General features: G+C 41.1%; 1 protein-coding gene across 5 annotated transcripts; it reads right to left on the minus strand.

The window, feature by feature from the left end:
* Positions 1-20,870: 20,870 nt before the first annotated feature.
* LOC125549341 lies at positions 20,871-23,873 on the minus strand. 5 transcript variants are annotated; one of them, XM_048712776.1, is made up of 5 exons: positions 23,744-23,873; positions 23,211-23,635; positions 23,083-23,127; positions 21,767-22,173; positions 20,871-21,208 (listed from the first exon to the last, which is right to left on the minus strand). In XM_048712776.1, exons 2-4 carry the CDS (start codon positions 23,628-23,630, stop codon positions 21,799-21,801), a joined length of 840 nt encoding a protein of 279 aa, XP_048568733.1. In that variant the 5' UTR covers positions 23,631-23,635; positions 23,744-23,873; the 3' UTR covers positions 20,871-21,208; positions 21,767-21,798. The 5 variants fall into 5 exon arrangements, with proteins under 5 accessions (XP_048568733.1, XP_048568734.1, XP_048568736.1 ...); XM_048712777.1 differs by having other exon boundaries at positions 23,211-23,631; positions 23,744-23,825; XM_048712779.1 differs by having other exon boundaries at positions 23,235-23,659; positions 23,744-23,825.
* Between the last annotated feature and the right edge of the window lie 92 nt (positions 23,874-23,965).

Consider the following 23,965-nt stretch of genomic DNA (forward strand, 5'->3'; position numbering starts at 1 on the left):
AAGAAATTTAAGAAGCTCCGGAAGAACGGATGAGGAGGCAGAGAAAACCCTCGGTCGATGTGAGTGGCTAGGAGCACGCACTCACCGTCGCGGGGCTGAGGTTCGACCTCCCTCCCCAGAAGACGCGCAGCTTCGTGGGGAATGGCTCCCCCCTCAACCATGTCATCGAGATCTTCCTGCTGGAGCACCGATGGCATCCAGTCGCCCTGTATCCAACCCTTGGGCAGGGCAGTCCGGGAGGAAGATACGCCCCGCGCGGACCTCTTTCCTTTTCCCGCCGCCGCCGCCTTCTTCGCGTGCTCCAAAGCAGTGGTCTTGCCCTTCACCATCGTCGCCGGGGAGATCTCGCACGGACTTGCGGCGCTAGGGGTGAGAACGAAGGTTGCGGGAGAGCTGGCGAAGGGAGAGAGGAAGCAGGAAGGAGAAGAGAGCGCGCGGCTTGGGAACCCCGAGCCGGCAACTTATAAAGGGCTACTCCCGAGTGGCTGACTGGTAGGCCCGGGCCATCCAGTCAAATCCCGCAGCAGACGCGCGCGCAGTATGTGGCGAAAAAGGCGACGCGGAGATCGAGGGACTTCCACTTTATCGCTTCCGATTACTGCGGCTGCTCCCGTCCCGCGCGCTTCCCAAAAACCGAATCCCACGAGATCCGCGGGCCGCGGGACAACTTGCCAAAAACAGAAGATCCCGCTCGCGCCAACACTTGGTATACCACAAGCAAAGAAATTCATTCGACGAAAAACCTGGAATGGGTCAAGGCGACTGAAAAAAGTTGACTACGTCATTCATGACAATTGACTCAACGAAGCTCTTACATAGCCCGGAAAGCTAGTCGGAAGGGTTCGCCAACTCTTTCCCCACTCAAACCTCGACCCATTCGGGGGCTAATGATGAAGCTACGTACCTAGGGTGGGGACACGGACCTGTCCAAAGGGCCCTACCCAAGGACGTCCCCAGAAGAAGCTACCTTCCAACCGACTTGGAGGGATCCCACTCGACAGATTCAAGACACTCGACTAAGAAGCTATCACTCGACCAAGAAGTAATCACTCGACTGCCAGGAGACCTAAAGTCACTCCGCAGGCAAACAGTCGGTTATTAAGTAGTCTTCATGGTCATTATAGCACTTTATTAGGGGCGTTACCAGTAACGCCCAACCTTAAATGTACCTTAAACCCTGCATTACTGAGGACAGGAGAGGGCCAGCGAACTCTATATAAGCCACCCCCTCCTCAGTAAGAAGGGTTCGCACCCCTGTTATCGACACACTCATAATCCAATCGACCGCCTCCGGGCACCGAGACGTAGGGCTGTTACTTCCTCTGAGAAGGGCCTGAACTCGTAAACCTTGCGTGTTACAGCTTCCCAATAGCTAAGATCTAGCCTCTTCATACACACCCCCCTACATAACTATCAGGCTTAGAACCACGACAGTAAGTTAAATCGATCATTATCCACCATATCAGCAACTTTGTTCATTTCCTGATATATCAAGTAATTGTTTTCTTTGTCTGGCAGGGTTTGGAGAAAATTCAGCAAAAAAGCTCCGGGACTGCCGAAGAAGCTGCAATTTAGACACCCGAAAGTAAGTACTATAGTAGCATGTTACGCGCATCTCCTAGTGATTCAAGCGCTAGTTTCATCAATACCATTTGGCATTCTTGCTTATCAGTTTGATTGACCTCTATTTCTTGTAAAGTGGTTGTGGCAGGAACAAGGGAATGATTTCTGTGGATACTACGTTTGCGAGTCCATCCGCCACACGTCATGTGAGTGGGGCTACTCTGACGAATAATATGAAGTGCGTAAATAACAACATTCACAATTTTATTTTATTGCCATCATTTGTGTTGAGTATCATTCATTCATATATATATGTATTGACCCCCTTCTTCAAATTAGATGTTTAAGAAGCGGGATGAACTCCTAGCACCAGCTCGCATGCGAGCAATTCAAGAGGAATTGGCGGCATTCTTTCTTGACCACGTGATCGCTGAAGACGGAGAATACTATGTGGACCATGCGTCCGTATGATAGGAGATTATATTTGTAAGAGATAATTATTGTATATATGTAGCCGGTAGTGTCGGATAGATATACGAGAACTTGTTGTTCGACCAATCTCTCGGAGAAGGAGAGGTGGTCGATATCACTTCTCTCTGTATGCATATATGTTCATGATGATCTTCTGTTTCCTTCGTTTGCTTACTAGCTAGCTAGCTAGCGTGTCTAGTCCTCTCTATACGTATGTATAATACATAGCGTAGACCAAGCACAGACATAAGAGAGGACACTTCTATCTATTAATTAGCTAGCTAACACAAAATATGAAACACCTAAATTAACCCCCCAAAACCCCCAACCCCCCCCCCTTTCAAAAAAAAACAAAAACCCCAGCCACAGAAATGCTGACGCGTGGATGCCTATTGGTCCCGGTTGGTGCCACCAACCGGGACCAAAGGCCCTCCTACCTAGGCTCCGCACACAGGCCACGTGGAGGCCCATCTGTCCTGGTTCTGGACTGAACCGGGACTAAAGGGACAGGGCATTAGTAACGACCCTTTAGTCCCGGTTCAGGAACCGGGACAAAAGGCCCTTACGAACCGGGACAATAGGCCCGTTTTGTACTAGTGTGGAACCCTTTTTTGGCCGTGGAATTGTCCATGCCATGCCTTTGGACAATTCTTCCAACTCCAATGCATGCAATCTATTAAGCCAAGCATGCCAGGAGAGCCGCGAGCTTTGTTCATCACCAATAGCCTTGCGACGTCGTCAGCATTTGGAGATCTCAAATACTCCTCGCCAAACACTTGCACAATTCCTACTGCGAAGCGCTTGACACACATGATGGCTTGGCTCTCACCCATAGCCAAGTGATCATCAACTAGATCAGCCGGTATACCGTATGCCAACATACGCAAAGCGGCTGTCACCTTCTGAAAAGTGCTATGCCCGAGCTCTCCAGCGGCATTCCTCCTTTGCTGAAAAAAGCGGTCATGGCTCGCTAGTTTCTCTGCAATGCGCCTGAACAACTCGGTGCTCATCCTAAACCGGCGACGAAAATACGACTCGGGGTATGTGGGATTCTCCGCAAAATAATGCCTGATCAATCTGTTGTGGGCATCGATCCTATCCCTCCAAATTTTCTGCCGACCCATAACCGAACCACCGTGCTTCGGTTTTTATTGATATGCATAGCTAGGATCATTTCAAGATCCTCCTCCTCTTCCATATCAAATTCTTCTTCGGAAGAATCATACGACGAACTCATCTACAATGTTCAATACTATGCTATAAAAAACTACAATCAACATGCACGAAATTCATGGCTTTTGAGCAATACATACCTTCTAGGCGTTTTGTCGAACACCTTGCGGGTGCCGAGCGGCAGCGAGCGCGCGGGCGCTGTTCATCGAAGGACCAGCGCGCGCGAGGGGCGGCAGGACTAGAGGGGGGCCGGAGAAGCCGCCGCGGGACGAGGATAGGCCGGGGAAGCGCCGGACCGGTCGCCGGCTGGCGCGGTCGGCGGCGGCGGCGCGGCTGGATGGGGGTGGGAGGTGCGAGCGAGTGCGCGAGAGTCCAGCGCGCGGGAGCGGGCGCATCAAATAAGTGGCGCGCGATTGAGTTTCGGCCCACGCGCTGAACTACATATGCCGCGTGCGCTGTTTTCGTGCGCCCGCTGGAGCAACTATTCCGGTTGCACGCGCACTAAAATGGGGAATTTTGCGACATGATGCTAGTTTGGCGCGGCTGTTGGAGATGCTCTTAGTGGTTTAGCGAGCCAATTAGGTTCCTCTTCAAGACTTCAACGGTTCAACCCGGAGTAGATAATGGGCCACCTTTCCCCTTCACCCCCCACTCCAGCAACAGGCGAACAGGGAGAAGGCTTCGTTTCCACCGTCGATAGCCGGCGAGCCCGGCGGTTCCTCTTCCGTCCGTCGGCCGCTCCAGCGGCAGGAGGGGAGAGGAACCCTGGCGCTTCGTTCCTGGCATGTAGATAGGTTAGGTTTAGGATTTGGCCGAGGTGGCGCTCTGGTGATGGCGGTGTCTCATCGGCATTTGTTTCTTCCAGGGTTCCGTCCACCTCGCCGACGCCCTACAAGATGAAATCGAGGAGCCTTTGGGGTAGATTCATGTCGCTCTATTTGGGTGGTGAGGTTAGGTTCTGCCTCACTGGCGTGCGCGACGACAGGCATCATTTCCTCATATGTGGTTGGCGAGGCGGCGGCGGTGGCCACATCAGGTGATTTTGATCTCCCCATCCCGCTCCTTCCATGGTGCTGTCTACTGCGGCATCGTTAGCGAAGATGGGAGATATGTGTACAGGAGATATGGCCGACTCGCGGTGCTGGCCCATGCGGGAAGACGACTGGCTCAGTGCCGGGTTTGTGGTCTGCGGCGTGCGGCTTCGGTGGTCTCCTCCATTGTGGTCGGAGATGATGGAGTTGAGGACCGGTGAGCGTGGGGAGGATCCCTGGCCGATGCGCCCCAATGTTTTGGTTCTACCACTGGCGGACCGCTTCTTCGGCTCAGAAAGTGGCTTCGACTACGATGGTGTCTCTCCGTTTCAGGGTTGGATGGCGACTCGTCCCCTTCCTCGACGGCACTTCGGTGGCAGCATGGATCGTCGTGGAGTGTTTGGTGTTTTTTCCTTTTGTCCCCCTGGGCCTTTACTTGTTTTTCTTGGGGGCTTACTGCAATGTATGTTGAGACAGCTGTGTTTCTGGACCCTTCTAGCGAGTACTACTGCGTGTATGCTATGGTTACAACTTGGGTAATGAACACATGGTTTCTCCTAAAAAAGGTGGTTTAGCACCCCTCCAAACATTAAACTACAAGAGTTTTAGGGATACACGAGCCCAAGCAATGCTACATACACGGGGACTTTACGTGTGTTTTACAGGACTAGGCTGACATGAAATATGCTAATTGGGCATTAGAGGACACGCCCCCCCTGAAAATCAGGGGGGGGGGCAGATTAGTGAGAGGGGGGAGAAAAGTCTGTTGGGTTAAGTAAAAGTAGTCCGTGAGTCTAGCATTTTTGCACAAGCCCTCATGCAGATCTATTAGCCGAACAAACCGACCACTATCATTCCTAATCGATAATGGAGCAAGCCTATGAACTTCAAAGTTTAGGCCTCATTTGGTTTTAGGGATTTTTATAGAAAAACATAGAAACAAGAATTTCAGAGGAAAATTTTACTATAGATGCATTCGGTTTGTACGAAACGCGCATGGGAATTTCGTATGAATACTACTCATTTCCTGCAGTTTTGGAAGAATCTACACCTCCACTCAAAGCTCATCTTTTGCGTAGGAACGAGGCAAAGACAATTCCTTACGATGGCAACTGTCATCCTATTAAATTCATATACTACTCCTAATTTCTACGTATTGGTTTCCTCCAAACCAAATGAGGGCTTGACCTACAACCTTTTTTAGGGGTCCTTGACCTACAACTATGCCTGGCTTATAGAGAGGTAGTGTGACTGCTCGCCTAAAGTGTCTGCGCCAATGGGCCAACACAGCGGGCTGGGCTTTAATCACTTGTGTGTTTCTTTCTCAATTTTTTTCTTTTTTCACTTTTTTATATTTGCAAATATTATATATATTAGAAAAATCACTTTATATATAAATTTAGAAAAAGTTAATCATGGATATGAAAAATATTATATGTGTACGGAAATGTTTTTAATCTATATTAAATATGCACAACATGTATGATGAAAGTAGACATCAAAACATAATTATGAAAAAAATGAATAACCTATTAAAAAAATAAACATGCATGGAAACTATTCATTATGTATACAAAAAATTATACAATGTGTATGAAAAAAGTAGACATCAAAAAATTAAATGAAATTTTTTTAATCATGTATTTCACTTTTTTAAATATGTATAAATAATGTTTCTAATTTATACAAAAATGTACAACATGTATGAAAAAAGTGGACATGAACATAATATAAAGGAAAAATCATGTATTTAGAAAATATGTATAAAACAATGTTCCTGATATATAGAAAAATATAGAAGTTGTGCATAAAAAATATTGAAAAATGTAAACCGTGTATTTAAAAACTGTTAACTCTGTGTATAAACAATGATCCAGATATATAAGAAAAATGAATAATCCATATGAAAAAAAATTAACATCAAAATATATGTGGTCTTGTGTTTGAAAAATGTTATGCATATAAAAAATGATTTAGATGTATACCAAAAATATATAACGTGTATGCAACAGAAAATAGCCATCAAAACATATATTCTAAAAATTGTGTTTGAAAACTTTTAATCATGGGTTCAACAATGTACCTTATGTATACAAAAAATTAGAGTTGTGTTGACAAAACGCCAAAGAAAACTGACAAAGGAATAAAATAAAAACAGAATAAAGAAATAAAAACAAAAGGATAAAAACAGAATAAAGAAATAAAAACAAAAGGATAAAAATAAAAACAAAACGCCAAAGAAAACTTTTAATCATGGGTTCAACAATGTACCTTATGTATACTCTATATGAAAGTTTTTATTATATCCCTCTTGGATGCCCATCATATTAGGACTAGTTTCATAACCAAAGCAAACTACCATGCTGTTCTAAAGACTCTCAAAATAATATAAGTGAAGCATGAGAGTTCATCTATTTCTATAAAATAAAACCACCGCCGTGCTCTAAAAGGATATAAGTGAAGCACTAGAGCAACGACAAACTACTCCGAAAGATATAAGTGAAGATCAATGAGTAGTGGAATAATTATGCAACTGTGTGAAGACTCTCTAACATTTAAGAATTTCATATCTTGGTATTTTATTCAAACAGCAAGCAAAACAAAATAAAATAAAATGACGCTCCAAGAAAAACAGATATCATGTGGTGAATAAAAATATAGCTCCAAGTAAAGTTATCGATGAACGAAGATGAAAGAGGGGATGCCATCCGGGGCATCCCCAAACTTAGGCTCTTGGTTGTCCTTGAATATTACCTTGGGGTGCCTTGGGCATCCCCAAGCTTAGGCTCTTGCCACTCCTTATTCCATAGTCCATCGAATATTTACCCAAAGCTTGAAAACTTCACAACACAAAACTTAATAGAAAACTCGTAAGCTCCGTTAGTATAAGAAAATAAATCACCACTTAGGTACTGTTGTGAACTCATTCTAAATTCATATTGGTGTAATATATATTGTATTCCAACTCATCTATGGTTCATACCATCCGATACTACTCATAGATTCATCAAAATAAGCAAACAACACATAGAAAACAGAATCTGTCAAAAACAGAACAGTCTGTAGTAATCTGTAGGTTTCGACTACTTCTGGAACCCCAAAAATTCTATAATAAATTGATGGACCTGAGGAATCTATCTATTAATCATCTGCAAAAATAATTAACTAAATAGCACTCTCTAATAAAAAAATGGCAGCAAATCTCATGAGCGCTAAAATTTCTGTTTTTTACAGCATGATCGCAAAGACTTTCCCAAGTCTTTCCAAAGGTTCTTCTTGGCACAAACACTAATTAAAATCATAAAACCACATCTAAACAGAGGCTAGATAAATTATTTATTACTAAACAGGAACAAAAGGCAAGGAACAAAAATAAAGTTGGGTTTCCTCCCAACAAGCGCTATCGTTTAACGCCCCTAGCTAGGCATGATGATTTCAATGATGCTCACATAAAAGATAAGAATTATAACATAAGAGAGCATCATGAAGAATATGACTAGCACATTTAAGTCTAACTCACTTCCTATGCATAGGGATTTTGTGAGAAAACAACTTATGGGAACAAGAATCAACTTGCATAGGAAGGTAAAACAAGCATAACTTCCGGATTGTAAGAACATAGGGAGGAAACTTGATATTATTGCAATTCCTACAAGCATATGTTCCTTCCTCATAATAATTTTCAGTAGCATCATGAATGAATTCAACAATATAACCAGCACCTAAAGCATTATTTTCATGATCTACCAGCATAGAAATTTTATTACTCTCCACATAAGTAAAATTCTTCTCATTCAGAATAGTGGTAGTATCATAAGAGACTCGAATACTATAAATTGTTTCCACATTAAAAGAGTAATGTTCGGAAAAATGGTAATCATAACCATGACAAGATTTAATATAATCATCACTACTTTTTATAGCATAAGTGTCATCACAATAATCATCATAAGTAGCAACTTTGTTCTCATCATAATCGATTGAAACCTCTTCTAAGATAGTGGAATCATTACTAAATAAAGTCATGACCTATCCAAATCCACTTTAATAATTATCACAATAAGATTCAACATCCTCCAAAATAGTGAGATCATTACTTCCTAAAGTTAACACTCTTCCAAACCCACTTTCATCAATATAATCATCATAAGTAGGAGGCATGCTATCATCATAATAAGTTTGCATATCAAAACTTGAGAGACTACAAATATCATCTTCATTAAACATAGCATCCCCAAGCTTGGGACAAACATTAATTGCAGCAAATATATTCTCAAACATGTCATTCTCATAAAACATAGCATCCCCAAGCTTGGGCCTTTTCATATCATAAGCATAATCATTCTCATCATTAATAGTATGGATAGCACCAATAGTGTAACAATTATCATCATCACGATGAGTAATAGGAGCAACATCATTTGGGAGAGATACCTTTTTACCTTTACTTCTCCGTCTTTTCTTTTTCTTCTTGACATTATGTGTGGGTTCAATCCTCTTTTTGGAGCTCCTTATTGATGAGATTGGTTGAATAGAAGGCTCCTCCTCGTTACCTGATTCATCATAAGAAATAATAGGAGGATATTGGGAAGCCTCTTCCCTTTCATTAGTATTCTCTTCATCCTCTATTTTTTTTCTTTTCTTTATGTAATTAGCAATATAAGGATTTTTAATGCAATTCATCGCACAATACATAAAAATTTCTTCTAGATCAATATCGAGGAATTTCTCAAGGTTATATTCTGGAATATGCTTAGTTATACGTTTCATTTCTTCATAACCCAAAAGCAAACTAAGTTCATTATGATGTGCAAGGGAAATCAAATCATCACAATTTTTGGACACGATACGATCATGAAACAATTTGCATTTGAGATTTAAATGACCATGTTCATTGCAAAGTTCACAAGTATGGTGAAGAAATTTTAAATTTTCAGCACAAACATTTAGCCTCTCTTGCAACCATTTAGTTTCCAAATACTTATGCCTCTTGCAAAATTTATTTTCCCTAATTGGTGTGTACTTGCAAGCTCTATGTATTCCACAAAAGTTGACATGCTTATAAGAGACATTTTCATCATGACTGGTGCAATCATCATTAGTACAATGGATATTCAAGGAGTTCATACCAACAACATTGCAGTCATGCTCGTCATTCAAAGATTTAGTGCCAAACATTTTATAGACTTCTTCTTCTAGTATTTGAGCACAATTTTCCTTTCCATCATTCTCATGAAAATTATCTAAAAGATGAAGCGTATGAGGCAAAATCAATTCCATTTTTTGTAGTTTTCTTTTATAAACTAAACTAGTGATAAAACAAGAAACAAAAAGATTCGATTGCAAGATCTAAAGATATACCTTCAAGCGCTAACCTGCCTGACAACGGCGTCAGAAAAGAGCTTGATGTCTACTACACAACCTTCTTCTTGTAGACGTTGTTGGGCCTCCAAGTGCAGAGGTTTGTAGGACAGTAGAAAATTTCCCTCAAGTGGATGACCTAAGGTTCATCAATCCGTGGGAGGCGTAGGATGAAGATGGTCTCTCTCAAACAACCCTGCAACCAAATAACAAAGAGTCTCTTGTGTCCCCAACACACCCAATACAATGGTAAATTGTATAGGTGCACTAGTTAGGCGAAGAGATGGTGATACAAGTGCAATATGGATAACTAATGATAATGGTTTTTGTGATCTGAAAATATAAAAACAGCAAGGTAACTAATGATAAAAGTGAGCATAAACGGTATTGCAATGCTTTGAAACAAGGCCTAGGATTCTGATACGTCTCCAACGTCTCTATAATTTTTGATTGCTCCATGCTATATTATCTACTGTTTTGGGCAATATTGGGCTTTATTATCCACTTTTATATTACTTTTGGGACTAACCTATTAACCGGAGGCCCAGCCCAGATTTGCTGTTTTATGCCTATTTCAGTGTTTTGAAGAAAAGGAATATCAGACGGAGTCGAAACGGAACGAAATCAACTAGAGAAGTTATTTTTGTAAGGAAACACACCTGATATACTTGGACCTCACGTCAGAAGATACGGGAGCTTCCCACGAGGGTGGGGGGAGCGCCCACCCCCCTAGGGCGCACCCCCTGCCTCGTGGGGCCCCCGTGGCTCCCCTGACGTGCTTCTTCTGCCTATATAACTCCATATACCCTAAAACTTCCAGGACGGAGAATAGATCGGGAGTTCCGCCGCCAGAAGCCTCTGTAGCCACCAAAAGTCAATCGAGACCCTGTTCCGGCACCCTGCCGGAGGGGGCAATCCCTCTCCGGTGGCCATCTTCATCATCCCGGTGCTCTCCATGACGAGGAGGGAGTAGTTCTCCCTCGGGGCTGAGGGTATGTACCAGTAGCTATGTGTTTGATATCTCTGTTTCTCGTGTTCTTGAGATGATACGATCTTGATGTATCGCGAGCTTTGCTATTATATTTGGATCCTATGATGTTTCTTCCCCCCTCTTCTCTCTTTTAATGAATCGAGTTTCCCCTTTGAAGTAATCTTATCGGATTGAGTCTTTAAAGACTTGAGAACACTTGATGTATGTCTTGCCGTGGATATCTGTGGTGACAATGGGATACCACGTGCCACTTGATGTATGTTAAGGTGACCAACTTGCGGGTTTCGTGACATTGGGAACCTATGCATAGGGGTTGGCACACGTTTTCGTCGTGATTCTCCGGTAGAACTTTGGGGCACTCTTTGAGGTCCTTTGTGTTGGTTGAATAGATGAATCCGAGATTGTGTGATGCATATCGTATAATCATACCCACGGATACTTGAGGTGACAATGGAGTATCTAGGTGACATGAGGGTTTTGGTTGATTTGTGTCTTAAGGTGTTATTCTAGTACAAACTCTAGGGCTGTTTGTGACACTTATAGGAATAGCCCAACGGATTGATTGGAAAGAATAACTTTGAGGTGGTTTCGTACCCTACCATAATCTCTTCGTTCGTTCTCCGTTATTAGTGACTTTGGAGTGACTCTTTGTTGCATGTTGAGGGATAGTTATGTGATCCAATTATGTTAGTATTATTGAGGGAACTTACACTAGCGAAAGTATGAACCCTAGGCCTTGTTTCCTAGCATTGCAGTACCGTTTATGCTCACTTTTATCACTTGCTACCTTTCTGTTTTTATAATTTCAGATTACAAATACTATTATCTACTATCCATATACCACTTGTATCACCATCTCTTCGCCGAACTAGTGCACCTATACAATTTACCATTGTATTGGGTGTGTTGGGGACACAAGAGACTCTTTGTTATTTGGTTGTAGGGTTGCTTGAGAGAGACCATCTTCATCCTACACCTCCCACGGATTGATAAACCTTAGGTCATCCACTTGAGGGAAATTTGCTACTGTCCTACAAACCTCTGCACTTGGAGGCCCAACAACGTCTACAAGAAGAAGGTTGTGTAGTAGACATCAAGCTCTTTTCTGGCTCCGTTGTCGGGGAGGCAAGGAAACCGGCACTAACGCACCCCGTCAACTAAGTTCTTTTCTGGCGCCGTTGCCGGGGAGGTTAGCGCTTGAAGGTATATCTTTAGATCTTGCAATCGAGTCTTTTAGTTTCTTGTTTTATCACTAGTTTACTTTATAAAATAAAACTATAAAAAATGGAATTGAGTTTGTCTCATACGCTTCACCTTTTTAATATCTTTCGTGAGTATGATGGAAAGGATAATTGTGCTCAAGTGCTAGAAGAAGAAATCTATAAAATGTTTGGCACTAAATATTTGAATGATGAGCATGATTGCAATGTTGTTAGTATGAATTCCTTGAATATCCATGATGCTAATGATATGCAAAGCCACAAGATTGGGGAAGCTATGTTTGATGAAGATGATATTTTTTGTTCCCCAAGTTTTGATGAGAAAATCTATTATGATGAAAGCATGCCTACTATATATGATGATTATTGTGATGACACGAATGCTATAAAGAATAATGATATCCATGAAACTTGTCATCATGATTTTAGTTTTCAATTGTATTATGCCTCACATGATAGTTATTTTGTTGAGTTTTTGCTCCCACTATTACTCATGAGAAGAAATTTGCTTATGTGGAGAGTAATAAAATTTCTATGCTTGTAGATCATGAAGAGAATGCTTTAGGTGCTGGTTATATTGTTGAATTCATTCATGATGCTACTGAAAATTATTATGAGGGAGGAACATATGCTTGTAGGAATTGCAATAATATCAAGTTTCCTCTCTATGTGCTTAAAATTTTGAAGTTATGCTTGTTTTACCTTCCTATGCAAGTTGATTCTTGTTCCCACAAGTTTTTTGCTCACAAAATCCCTATGCATAGGAAGCATGTTAGACCTAAATGTGCTAGTCATATTCTTCATGATGCTCTCTTTATGTTACAATTCTTATCTTTTATGTGAGCATCATTGAAATCATCATGCCTAGCTAGGGCGTTACACGATAGCGCTTGTTGGGAGGAAACCCAATTTTATTTTTATTCCTTGCTTTTTGTTACTGTTTAGTAATAAATAATTCATCTAGCCTTTGTTTAGATGTGGTTGTATGCTTTTAATTAGTGTTTGTGCCAAGTAGAACCTTTGGGAAGACTTGGGGAAAGTCTTGTTGATCATGCTGTCAAAAACAGAAACTTTAGCGCTCATGAGAATTTCTGTCATTTTTATTTGGAAAGTGATATTTAGTTAATTATTTTTGCACATGATTAATAGATAAATTCCTCAGGTCCAGCAATTTATTTTAGAATTTTATGAGTTCCAGAAGTATACGTTTGATCCAGATTAGTACAGACTGTTATGTTTTTGACAGATTCTGTTTTTCGTGTGTTGTTTGCTTATTTTGATGAATCTATGGCTAGTAAAATAGTTTATAAACCATAGAGAAGTTGGAATATAGTAGGTTTAACACGAATATAAATAAAGAATGAGTTCATTACAGTACCTTGAAGTGGTGATTTATTTTCTTATACTCCCTCCGTTCGGAATTACTTGTCGCAGAAATGGATGTATCTAGATGTATTTTAGTTCTAGATACATCCATATTCGAGACAAGTAATTCTGAACGGAGGGAGTACTAACGGAGCTTACGAGTTTTATATTAAGTTTTGTGTTGTGAAGTTTTCAAGTTTTGGGTAAGGATTCGATGGACTATGGAATAAGGAGTGGCAAGAGCCTAAGCTTGGGGATGCCCAAGGCACCCCAATGTAATATTCAAGGATAGCCAAGAGCCTAAGCTTGGGGATGCCCCGGAAGGCATCCCCTCTTTCGTCCACTTCCATCGGTAACGTTACTTGGAGCTATATTTTTATTCGCCATGTGATATGTGTTTTGCTTGGAGCGTCAATTTATTTTGTTAGGATTTGCTTTATGTTATTTAGAATAATTTTTTGCATATTTTATTTCAATAAAAGTGGCATTGATAGCCTTTACTATGCCTATGTTACAAGTATACATGTTGCTGTTTGAAAACAGAAAGTTTACCGCTGTTGCAATAATTCCCTAGAAAATTCAGAATGTGATAAAATGTTGAAACCTTTTGCATATTAAGCTCTGATAAATTTACTACAGTGTGAATTTTATTTCATAATTTTTGGAGCTAGGGAAGTATGGATGTTTCTGCATTCTTTACAGACTATCCTGTTTAGGCAGATTGCTGTTATGTTTGCATTGTTTGCATATGTTTGCTTCTTTAATGATTCTATTTGAGTATAGGACTATTAAATATGCAGAGGCATTTAGTATGAAATGTTGAATAATAATTTTAGTGATTTGCTACAGTATAGTATGATAAGGTTTTGGCACTGGTTTATACTAACTTATCTCACGAGTCCTTGTTGAGTTTTGTGTGGATGAAGCTTTTGAGATTTAGGGAGACCGTGATATGAGAGGAATTAAGGAGACACAAAAGCTCAAGCTTGGGGATGCCCAACGAACCCCAAGATAATATTTCAAGAAGTCTCAAGCATCTAAGCTTGGGGATGCCCCAGTTGGCATCCCACCTTTCTTCTTCAACAACTATCGGTTAGTATCGGTTGATCCTAAGTTTTTGCTTCTTCACATGATGTTTGCTATTCTTAGATGCCATTTTATTTTGATTTGCTTGCTGTTTGAATAAAATACCAAGATCTGAAATTATTAAATGTTGGAGAGTCTTCACATAGTTGAATAATTATTCGACTACTCATTGATCTTCACTTATATCTTTCGGAGTAGTTTGTCATTTGCTCTAGTGCTTCACTTATACCTTTTAGAGCATGGTGGTAGTTTTATTTTGAAGAAATAAATGAACTCTAATGCTTCACTTAGATTATTTTGAGAGTCTTAAATAGCATGGTAATTTTCTTAAAATCCTAATATGCTAGGTATTCAAGAATAATAAAATTCTCTTATGAGTGTGTTGAATACTATGAAAAGTTTGATACTTGATAATTGTTTTGAGATATGGAGATGGTGATATTAGAGTCATGCTAGTTGAGTAGTTGTGAATTTGAGAGATACTTGTGTTGAGGTTTGTGATTCCCGTAGCATGCACGTATGGTGAACCGTTATGTGATGAAGTCGGAGCATGATTTATTTATTGATTGTCTTCCTTATGAGTGGCGGTCGGGGACGAGCGATGGTTTTTTCCTACCAATCTATCCCCCTAGGAGCATGCGCGTAATACTTTTCTTTGATATTTCAATAAGTATATGAGTTATTTATGACTAATGTTGAGTCCATGGATTATACGCACTCTCACCCTTCCACCATTGCTAGCCTCTCTAATACCGCGCACCTTTCACCGGTATCATACACCCACCATATACCTTCCTCAAAACAGCCACCACACCTACCTATTATGGAATTTCCATAGCCATTCCGAGATATATTGCCATGCAACTTCCACCGTTCCGTTTATTATGACACGCATCATCATTGTCATATTGCTTTGCATGATCATGTAGTTGACATCGTATTTGTGGCAAAGCCACCGTTCATAATTCTTTCATACATGTCACTCTTGAGTCATTGCACATCCCGGTACACCGCCGGAGGCATTCATATAGAGTCATCTTTTGTTCTAAGAATCGAGTTGTAATTCATGAGTTGTAAGTAAATAAAGTGTGATGATCATCATTATTAGAGCATTGTCCCAGTGAGGAAAGGATGATGGAGACTATGATTCCCCCACAAGTCGGGATGAGACTCCGAACGAAAAATAAATAAAAAAATAAAAGAGGCCAAAGAAGCCCAAATAAAAAAAGAAAAAAAGAGGCCATAAAAAAAGAGAGAAAGGCCCAAAAAAATTTAATTAAAATATGATGAGAGAAAAAGAGAGAAGGGGCAATGCTACTATCCTTTTACCACACTTGTGCTTCAAAGTAGCACCATAATCTTCATAGTAGAGAGTCTTTAATGTATATTCCAATGATGGGCTTCCTCAAATTGCCCTAGGTCTTCATGAGAAAGCAAGTTGGATGCACACCCACTTAGTTTCTTTTTGAGCTTTCCTATACTTATAGCTCTAGTGCATCCGTTGCATGGCAATCCCTACTCACTCACATTGATATCTATTGATGGGAATCTCCATAGCCCGTTGATACGCCTAGTTGATGTGAGACTGTCTTCTCCCTTTTTGTCTTCTCCACAACCACCATTCTATTCCACCTATAGTGCTATGTCCATGGCTCACGCTCATGTATTGCGTGAAGATTGAAAAAGTTTGAGAACATCAAAAGTATGAAACAATTGCTTGGCTTTTCATCGGGGTTCTGCATGATTTAAATACTTTGTGTGGTGAAGATAGAGCATAGCCAGACCATATGATTTTGTAGGGATAGCTTTCTTTGGCCATGTTATTTTGAGAAGACATAATTGCTTAGTTAGTATGCTTGAAGTATTATTATGTTTATGTCAATATGAACTTTTGTCTTGAATCTTATGGATCTGAATATTCATGCCACAATTAAGAAGAATTACATTGAAATTATGCCAACTAGCATTCCACATCAAAAATTATCTCTTTATCATTTACCTACTCGAGGACGAGCAGGAATTAAGCTTGGGGATGCTTGATACGTCTCCAACGTATCTATAATTTTTGATTGCTCCATGCTATATTATCTACCGTTTTGGGCAATATTGGGCTTTATTATCCACTTTTATATTACTTTTGGGACTAACCTATTAACCGGAGGCCCAGCCCAGATTTGCTGTTTTATGCCTATTTCAGTGTTTTGAAGAAAAGGAATATCAGACGGAGTCGAAACGGAATGAAATCAACTGGAGAAGTTATTTTTGGAAGGAAACACACCTGATGGACTTGGACCTCACGTCAGAAGATACGGGAGCTGCCCACGAGGGTGGGGGGCGCGCCCCCTGCCTCGTGGGGCCCCCGTGGCTCCCCTGACGTGCTTCTTCTGCCTATATAACTCCATATACCCTAAAACTTCCAGGACGGAGAATAGATCGGAGTTCCGCCGCCAGAAGCCTCTGTAGCCACCAAAAGTCAATCGGGACCCTGTTCCGGCACCCTGCCGGAGGGGGCAATCCCTCTCCGGTGGCCATCTTCATCATCCCGGTGCTCTCCATGACGAGGAGGGAGTAGTTCTCCCTCGGGGCTGAGGGTATGTACCAGTAGCTATGTGTTTGATCTCTCTCTCTCTCTCTCGTGTTCTTGAGATGATACGATCTTGATGTATCGCGAGCTTTGCTATTATATTTGGATCCTATGATGTTTCTTCCCCCCTCTTCTCTCTTGTAATGAATCGAGTTTCCCCTTTGAAGTAATCTTATCGGATTGAGTCTTTAAAGACTTGAGAACACTTGATGTATGTCTTGCCGTGGATATCTGTGGTGACAATGGGATACCACGTGCCACTTGATGTATGTTAAGGTGACCAACTTGCGGGTTTCGTGACATTGGGAACCTATACATAGGGGTTGGCACACGTTTTCGTCGTGATTCTCCGGTAGAACTTTGGGGCACTCTTTGAGGTCATTTGTGTTGGTTGAATAGATGAATCTGAGATTGTGTGATGCATATCGTATAATCATACCCACGGATACTTGAGGTGACAATGGAGTATCTAGGTGACATTAGGGTTTTGGTTGATTTGTGTCTTAAGGTGTTATTCTAGTACGAACTCTAGGGCTATTTGTGACACTTATAGGAATAGCCCAACGGATTGATTGGAAAGAATAACTTTGAGGTGGTTTCGTACCCTACCATAATCTCTTCGTTCATTCTCCGCTATTAGTGACTTTGGAGTGACTCTTTGTTGCATGTTGAGGGATAGTTATGTGATCCAATTATGTTAGTATTGTTGAGGGAACTTACACTAGCGAAAGTATGAACCCTAGGCCTTGTTTCCTAGCATTGCAATACCGTTTACGCTCACTTTTATCACTTCCTACCTTGCTGTTTTTATAATTTCAGATTACAAATACTATTATCTACTATCCATATACCACTTGTATCACCATCTCTTCGCCGAACTAGTGCACCTATACAATTTACCATTGTATTGGGTGTGTTGGGGACACAAGACTCTTTGTTATTTGGTTGCAGGGTTGCTTGAGAGAGACCATCTTCATCCTACGCCTTCCACAGATTGATAAACCTTAGGTCATCCACTTGAGGGAAATATGCTACTATCCTACAAACCTCTGCACTTGGAGGCCCAACAATGTCTACAAGAAGAAGGTTGTGTAGTATACATCAGATTCATACTTTCACTAGTGCAAGTTCCCTCAACAATAATAACATAATTGGATTATATAACTATCCCTAAACATGCAACGAAGAGTCACTCCAAAGTCACTAATAGCGGAGAACAAACGAAGAGATTATAGTAGGGTACGAAACCACCTCAAAGTTATCCTTTCTGATCGATCTATTCAAGAGTCCGTAGTAAAATAACATGAAGCTATTCTTTCCGTTCAGTCTATCATAGAGTTCGTACTAGAATAACACCTTAAGACACAAATCAACCAAAACCCTAATGTCACATAGATACTCCAATGTCACCTCAAGTATCCGTGGGTATGATTATACGATATGCATCACACAATCTCAGATTCATCTATTCAACCAACACAAAGAACTTCAAAGAGTGCCCCAAAGTTTCTACCGGGGAGTCAAGACGAAAACGTGTGCCAACCCCTATGCATAAGTTCACGAGGTCACGGAACTCGCAAGTTGATCACCAAAACATACATCAAGTGGATCACATGATATCGCATTGTCACCACAGATAAGCACGTGCAAGACATACATCAAGTGTTCTCAAATCCTTAAAGACTCAATCCGATAAGATAACTTCAAAGGGAAAACTCAATCCATTACAAGAGAGTAGAGGGGGAGAAACATCATAAGATCCAACTATAATAGCAAAGCTCACGATACATCAAGATTGTACCACCTCAAGGACACGAGAGAGGGAGAGAGAGAGAGAGAGAGATCAAACACATAGCTACTGGTACATACCCTCAGCCCCGAGGGGGAACTACTCCCTCCTCATCATGGAGAGCGCCGGGATGATGAAGATGGCCACCGGAGAGGGATTCCACCCTCCGGCAGGGTGTCGGAACAGGTCTACATTGGCTTTCTGTTGGTACAGAGGCTTCTGGTGGCGGAACTCCCGATCTATTCTGCTCCCCGATGTTTTTAGGGTGTATTGATATATATATATAGGTGAAAGAAGTCGGTCAGGGGAGCCACGAGGGGCCCACAAGGGTGGGGGGCGCGCCTCCCTGCCTCGTGGCCACCTCGAAGCTTCCCTGACGTCTACTCTAAGTCTCCTGGATTGCTTCCGTTCCAAAAATAACTCTCCCGAAGGCTTCATTCCGTTTGGACTCCGTTTGATATTTCTTTTTTGCGGAACACTAAAATAGGCAAAAAAAAAACAGCAATTTGGGTTGGGCCTTCGGTTAATAGGTTAGTCCCAAAAATAACATAAAAGTGTAAAATAAAGCCCATTATCATCCAAAACAGATAATATAATAGCATGAAACAATCAAAAATTATAGATACATTGGAGACATATCATCTAGCTGGTCGACACTAAGAGTTAGAGTAGGCTTCTTAGGCGGCACACCAATGTGAATGCGGTTAGGCGGTGAACCTATCAGCAACATCAATGCGAAGGGTTCTAAAGCCGAAGACAATTTGTGGATGGGACCGATTTGTCCAACGTCGACATGACAGATGTCTGATTTCCCCCAAAGCTCCTCCGGTTTAAGGCCGGGCCAAGGGATTTAGAACGTCCGAATTGGTTCGGCCGATATTTTACATCCGGGTTGGACAGCTAAAAGTGTTCATATTTTTTGGTCTGAACATTTGCGGACATTTCAATAATTCGCGTTGGAGATGCACGAAACACACCACGAGGTAATGCTGGATAGTTGACACCTTAAGGGCATGGCCAACGGTATGCTTCAAACCTACTGGCCCACTGTCTAACTTGGCTTGGATGCCAGGTGGAGCTCGCATAGTAGCCTTGGAGTGTTTCAGAGTAGTTTGCAGAGGAGGCCGCTGCTCTATGGGAGAAAGAAGAAAAGGAGAAGAGAAAGGGGGGAAATGAGGTGAAAGATGGCGCTGGGTGTTAGGGGGGTGGGGCGGGTAGAAGATGATCGACCATTGTAATGATAGCCTCAGTTTTGGGCGTTGGGTGAGAAAAACTCAAACCGATGCCCCATTCTTTTTCTACCTAGTTGGATGGGCCGGGGCATCACTTGGTGCTGCCTGCATGGTACATGTTGTAATCGTGACAGATAGCATCAGGCAGCATGAGTACTGAGACATCAACGATGGTGTCACTTTTTTTGGGAAAATAATCCATGGACTCATCCCTTGCCATCGCTGAAAAATAAATTGCGGGCTTCATATATATAAGGCCGTATGCAAATCTCAGTATATAGAATCATGGGCCGAGGACGACACGAGGTCAGGTCTTAATCGTTTAAAAAAGTTTGTTAATTTGTCTCAAAAAAAAGTTTGTTAATAAAGCCTAAACAACCCATTATTTTTTTGGAAATGGAAACAACCCATTAAGTGTGTATTTGGTTGTAGTCCTGGGGCACATTGACCTGACCTGACCTGAGACATGCATGGACGTTGTTTGCTTGGCAACCAAGAATATCGAGCACGCCGCTGGCCTGGAGGTCACATGCATCTTTGCCTGGTATGCGTGTTGCATGTGAACTAGACACACCCAAATGTAAAAAAAATTATGTGATTAGCTATCTCGAATATTAGAATCTCCACACAGTATATTGACGAATTTTGGCATATTGCCACCACGAGTAAATACTAGTAGTAGAATGGACAATGTGCTTGCGGCGTTGCTCAAATTGTAAATAGCGCACATATATCTTTTAGCAAGCACTAGAAGTACTAAATATTTTATGAACTTCGTAATAATATTCATCTGCCATGATTTAGAGCAATAATTCACCCTTCTTCTTTTTGACGATGGAATTCATTCTTCTCAGATAGAATGATGTTATCAAGAACACACCTCTTTCCTTGTTCTGTCCGGTATTATGTAGTGAGAGTGCCAAATCTTTGCGTGCAAACCAAAGAATGAGAAGTCCAAATACTTGGATTTACCATTTCATTGTGCTTCTGTGACAAACACACAATAAGGCAGAGAACACTGTCATAGATATATCAACATACAAATACTCCGTATATTCTCATACAGCCGCCCATAATACATGGAGGGAACAAAAGACCAGACATGCTGTTTCTAGACTTTTCTTCGTAGATAAAAATCATGGATACCTAGTTATGAGTTTCACAAAGAACTTGCGCAAGCTGATGACCACTAATGTTGCCAAAGTAGACAATCATCGATATGTGTAATACAACCCATCAACTGTCCAACTTGATTCGGACAAATTGCGCGATTACTGTAGTCATGGCTCATGAACGGTTTGGCCACCATATTTTTTCCCTGATCATTTACTTCAAATCTGCACTGCAATTAAGCAAAAATGGATGCTTTACGCATGAGTGATTGTCACATCAATGAGGCGGAACTAATTAAATCTAGCCCTAGTTCACTATAACTCCAGTTTGGTCACGTACATTTGGAGTTGGGAGCTTTAAACGAACAAAAATAATTACCAAATATTATCTCCTCAAGAACTATAGAGTTGGTAGTCTTTATTAGAGTGTGTGTTTAGCAGCTTAAGTAGCTAAATTGTGCTTATGCAATGGCTTAATGGCATTGCTTTTAGATACCAGAAAAGTGTAAATTATAGCCTCTATACATTACATTGATGTGGGCTCACTGGAGGTACAAAATTGATAACTGTCACATAATGATTTACTTTGTTCTGATTTCTGAACCTTTGGGTCGCCAAACTAGCTTAGATGTAGGTGCACATTTTTTTCAGGAGTGAAGGAAGTATCATGCAGGTCAACAAACTTGTGGCTATATGCACCTAGAATTGATAATTGCATATTTGGATACCTCAAACTATATACATAGTTGGATACCGTGGCAGGCCGAAGTAGAGGAAAAGGGTAATACCTTGGGAAGCTGAGATTTAGGGCAGATGACTTTCACACTGTACAGGCATAGTTCGCACTAATGGTGATCATATCATCAAGGGCAAGATCAATTTGATCCAGTACCTCACGTAGCTGCTTGGACAACTCCCAACCAGATCGAATGAAAATAATATTTCTTTTCTGACACTCCATGACGAGTGTGCGAGCAATGCAAAAGGTCGTATGGAGCTTCTCTATTGAAGCACTCATGGATGGGTCCTTCATTAGTTCTGTATTCCCGAACTGTGAAAGGAGGGCATTGACACCATTCACACGCTTATCAACTTCAATGCACTCTTCCTTGTTCCTCTGGACTCTGTCCACCGCTACCTTGATTTCCACCGCAATTTCAGAAATAGTAGGTGGCACGCTTCGTGTTTGTTTGACCTTCACAATAATGCCATATGTTATTATTAATAGGATTAAGTAGTAGAGATAAACTAATCGAATTTATAAAACACTAAGGGTTCATTCAATACCATCTAAGCTTCATTTGGTAGGATATTTAGATTATTTAGATCAGTAGGCCCAAGGAAACTATTAAAAATATATGCACTTTAGGTGGATGCGGGTAGTCTATACAAGATAAAAATGATCTCATAACAGATTGACACAAGATTCATAAATCATTCCAAAATATTTCAAGTGAAAATTTCAAACATGGTAAAATAAATATGACAGACTCATATGTTACAAGTTTGTGGATAGGATGATATAATTTAGCAACTATTCATAAAGCTTAATTTGTATGTGTGATGTTGAATGCGTGGATCAAAATTATAGTTGAAACTTTTTGACTAAATGATAGTTTACCACATAAAATACTTGTCGTGATACTGCTTACCCATTTGGAAATCGTCACATTTTTTCCCTTTTACATTTGTGACATCAATTACGCCTTTTTAATAACAAAAGAGGTGTAATTTAGTGTCACAAATGTAAAGTTATGGGTAAATTTTTGCCAAAATATATGAAACAGAATAAGTTCTATCAAACGGGGTAAGCAATGCCAAAAATGTGAAGTTGATGGGGTAAAATTCGATGAAATATTTATGAAGTTGGCAAGCAATGTCACGAAAAGTATTTTAGGGGGTAAAACTGTCATTTACTCAAAATTTGTGAGTTGATGAATCTCATGCCAATATTGTCTTGATGTGTTCTTTCAAAAAATTATAGGTTTTATAGTTATTGATACTAAGCAACCAGGGCCTGCAAGCTTAGAATCACATGACCAAAAAGTCTATATTTCTGAAGAGTAAAATTTTAAGAATGTACAAAAGATCCACCCAGTAATACCAATTGCAGCGAACGGCCATGTTCATCCGGTGCTTGGTAGAGTTTCTGTTAGACAATTAAAATCCATCAGTTATATATGCATTATTCATGATTACATCAAAAGAAACACCACTAAAAATATTACGTACTATGCATGGAGAAATTAAACGTACAAGTGGCTTGGTGGTGTGCGGCGCAATGCAGAGCATGATGGTAAGCGACACCTCAGAGTTTATATTAGATATGGTCTGGTCTGCCTTGTTCAGCTTCTTGGACACCTCCCCGGCCTTTATGAGGAGACAACACAGATTAGTCTCTTCCTTGCAGCCTGTGACGAGCTCGAGGGCCTCGCTGAGGACCTCACGCAACGCCTCCAGTGCAGTGCGGCTCCCCGCGGAGTTCATCAGCTCCACATCCTGTTGGAACAGCGTGAGCGTGTGTTGGACCCTCTCCACACGCTTCTTGATCTGTTCACAATCCTTTTCGTTTTGTTTAACTGTATCCACAGCCTCTTTGATCTTGAACACAATATCGAGAGCCTTTGTCACGCTGCCCAGTGCATCAGCCATCCTGCCTAATTGATTGTAGAACAGATCAGCTGATTAAGTAAAAAAAGTTAAACGGGCAAGATTAAGTAAAATTAGAAGTGGTAGACAAGATGATGAGCAGGGCATTGACGTACCTTGTTATTGTCTCCTTTTACCACCTGACGGGAGGCAGGGAGCTCTTCCGCTCTTTCTTCCTCTAAGCTTGTAACTGGTGACTCCAGTCTTGTGTTTGCTCAGAAGCAAATCCCTGGCCCTATTAATAATCATGTCATTAAGATGCCTCCCGGTCCAAAATGTTCCTTCAATCATGCAAGCAGCTGTAAAAGTGTGAGGCATTGATGCTCTCATGCCAAACT

The sequence above is a fragment of the Triticum urartu genome, chromosome 3 (assembly GCF_003073215.2).
Source record: "Triticum urartu cultivar G1812 chromosome 3, Tu2.1, whole genome shotgun sequence".
In the NCBI taxonomy this organism is placed as follows: domain Eukaryota; kingdom Viridiplantae; phylum Streptophyta; class Magnoliopsida; order Poales; family Poaceae; genus Triticum; species Triticum urartu.

Excerpts from the sequence above, each read along its gene's own strand:
- LOC125549341 (XM_048712776.1), bottom strand. The coding sequence starts at position 23,630 with ATGGCTGATGCACTGGGCAGCGTGACAAAGGCTCTCGATATTGTGTTC. Across the intron at positions 23,128-23,210 it reads GTTTAATTTCTCCATGCATA|AAACTCTACCAAGCACCGGA; the intron begins GTACGTAATATT and ends ATTGTCTAACAG. Across the intron at positions 22,174-23,082 it reads ATGGCCGTTCGCTGCAATTG|GTCAAACAAACACGAAGCGT; the intron begins GTATTACTGGGT and ends ATTATTGTGAAG.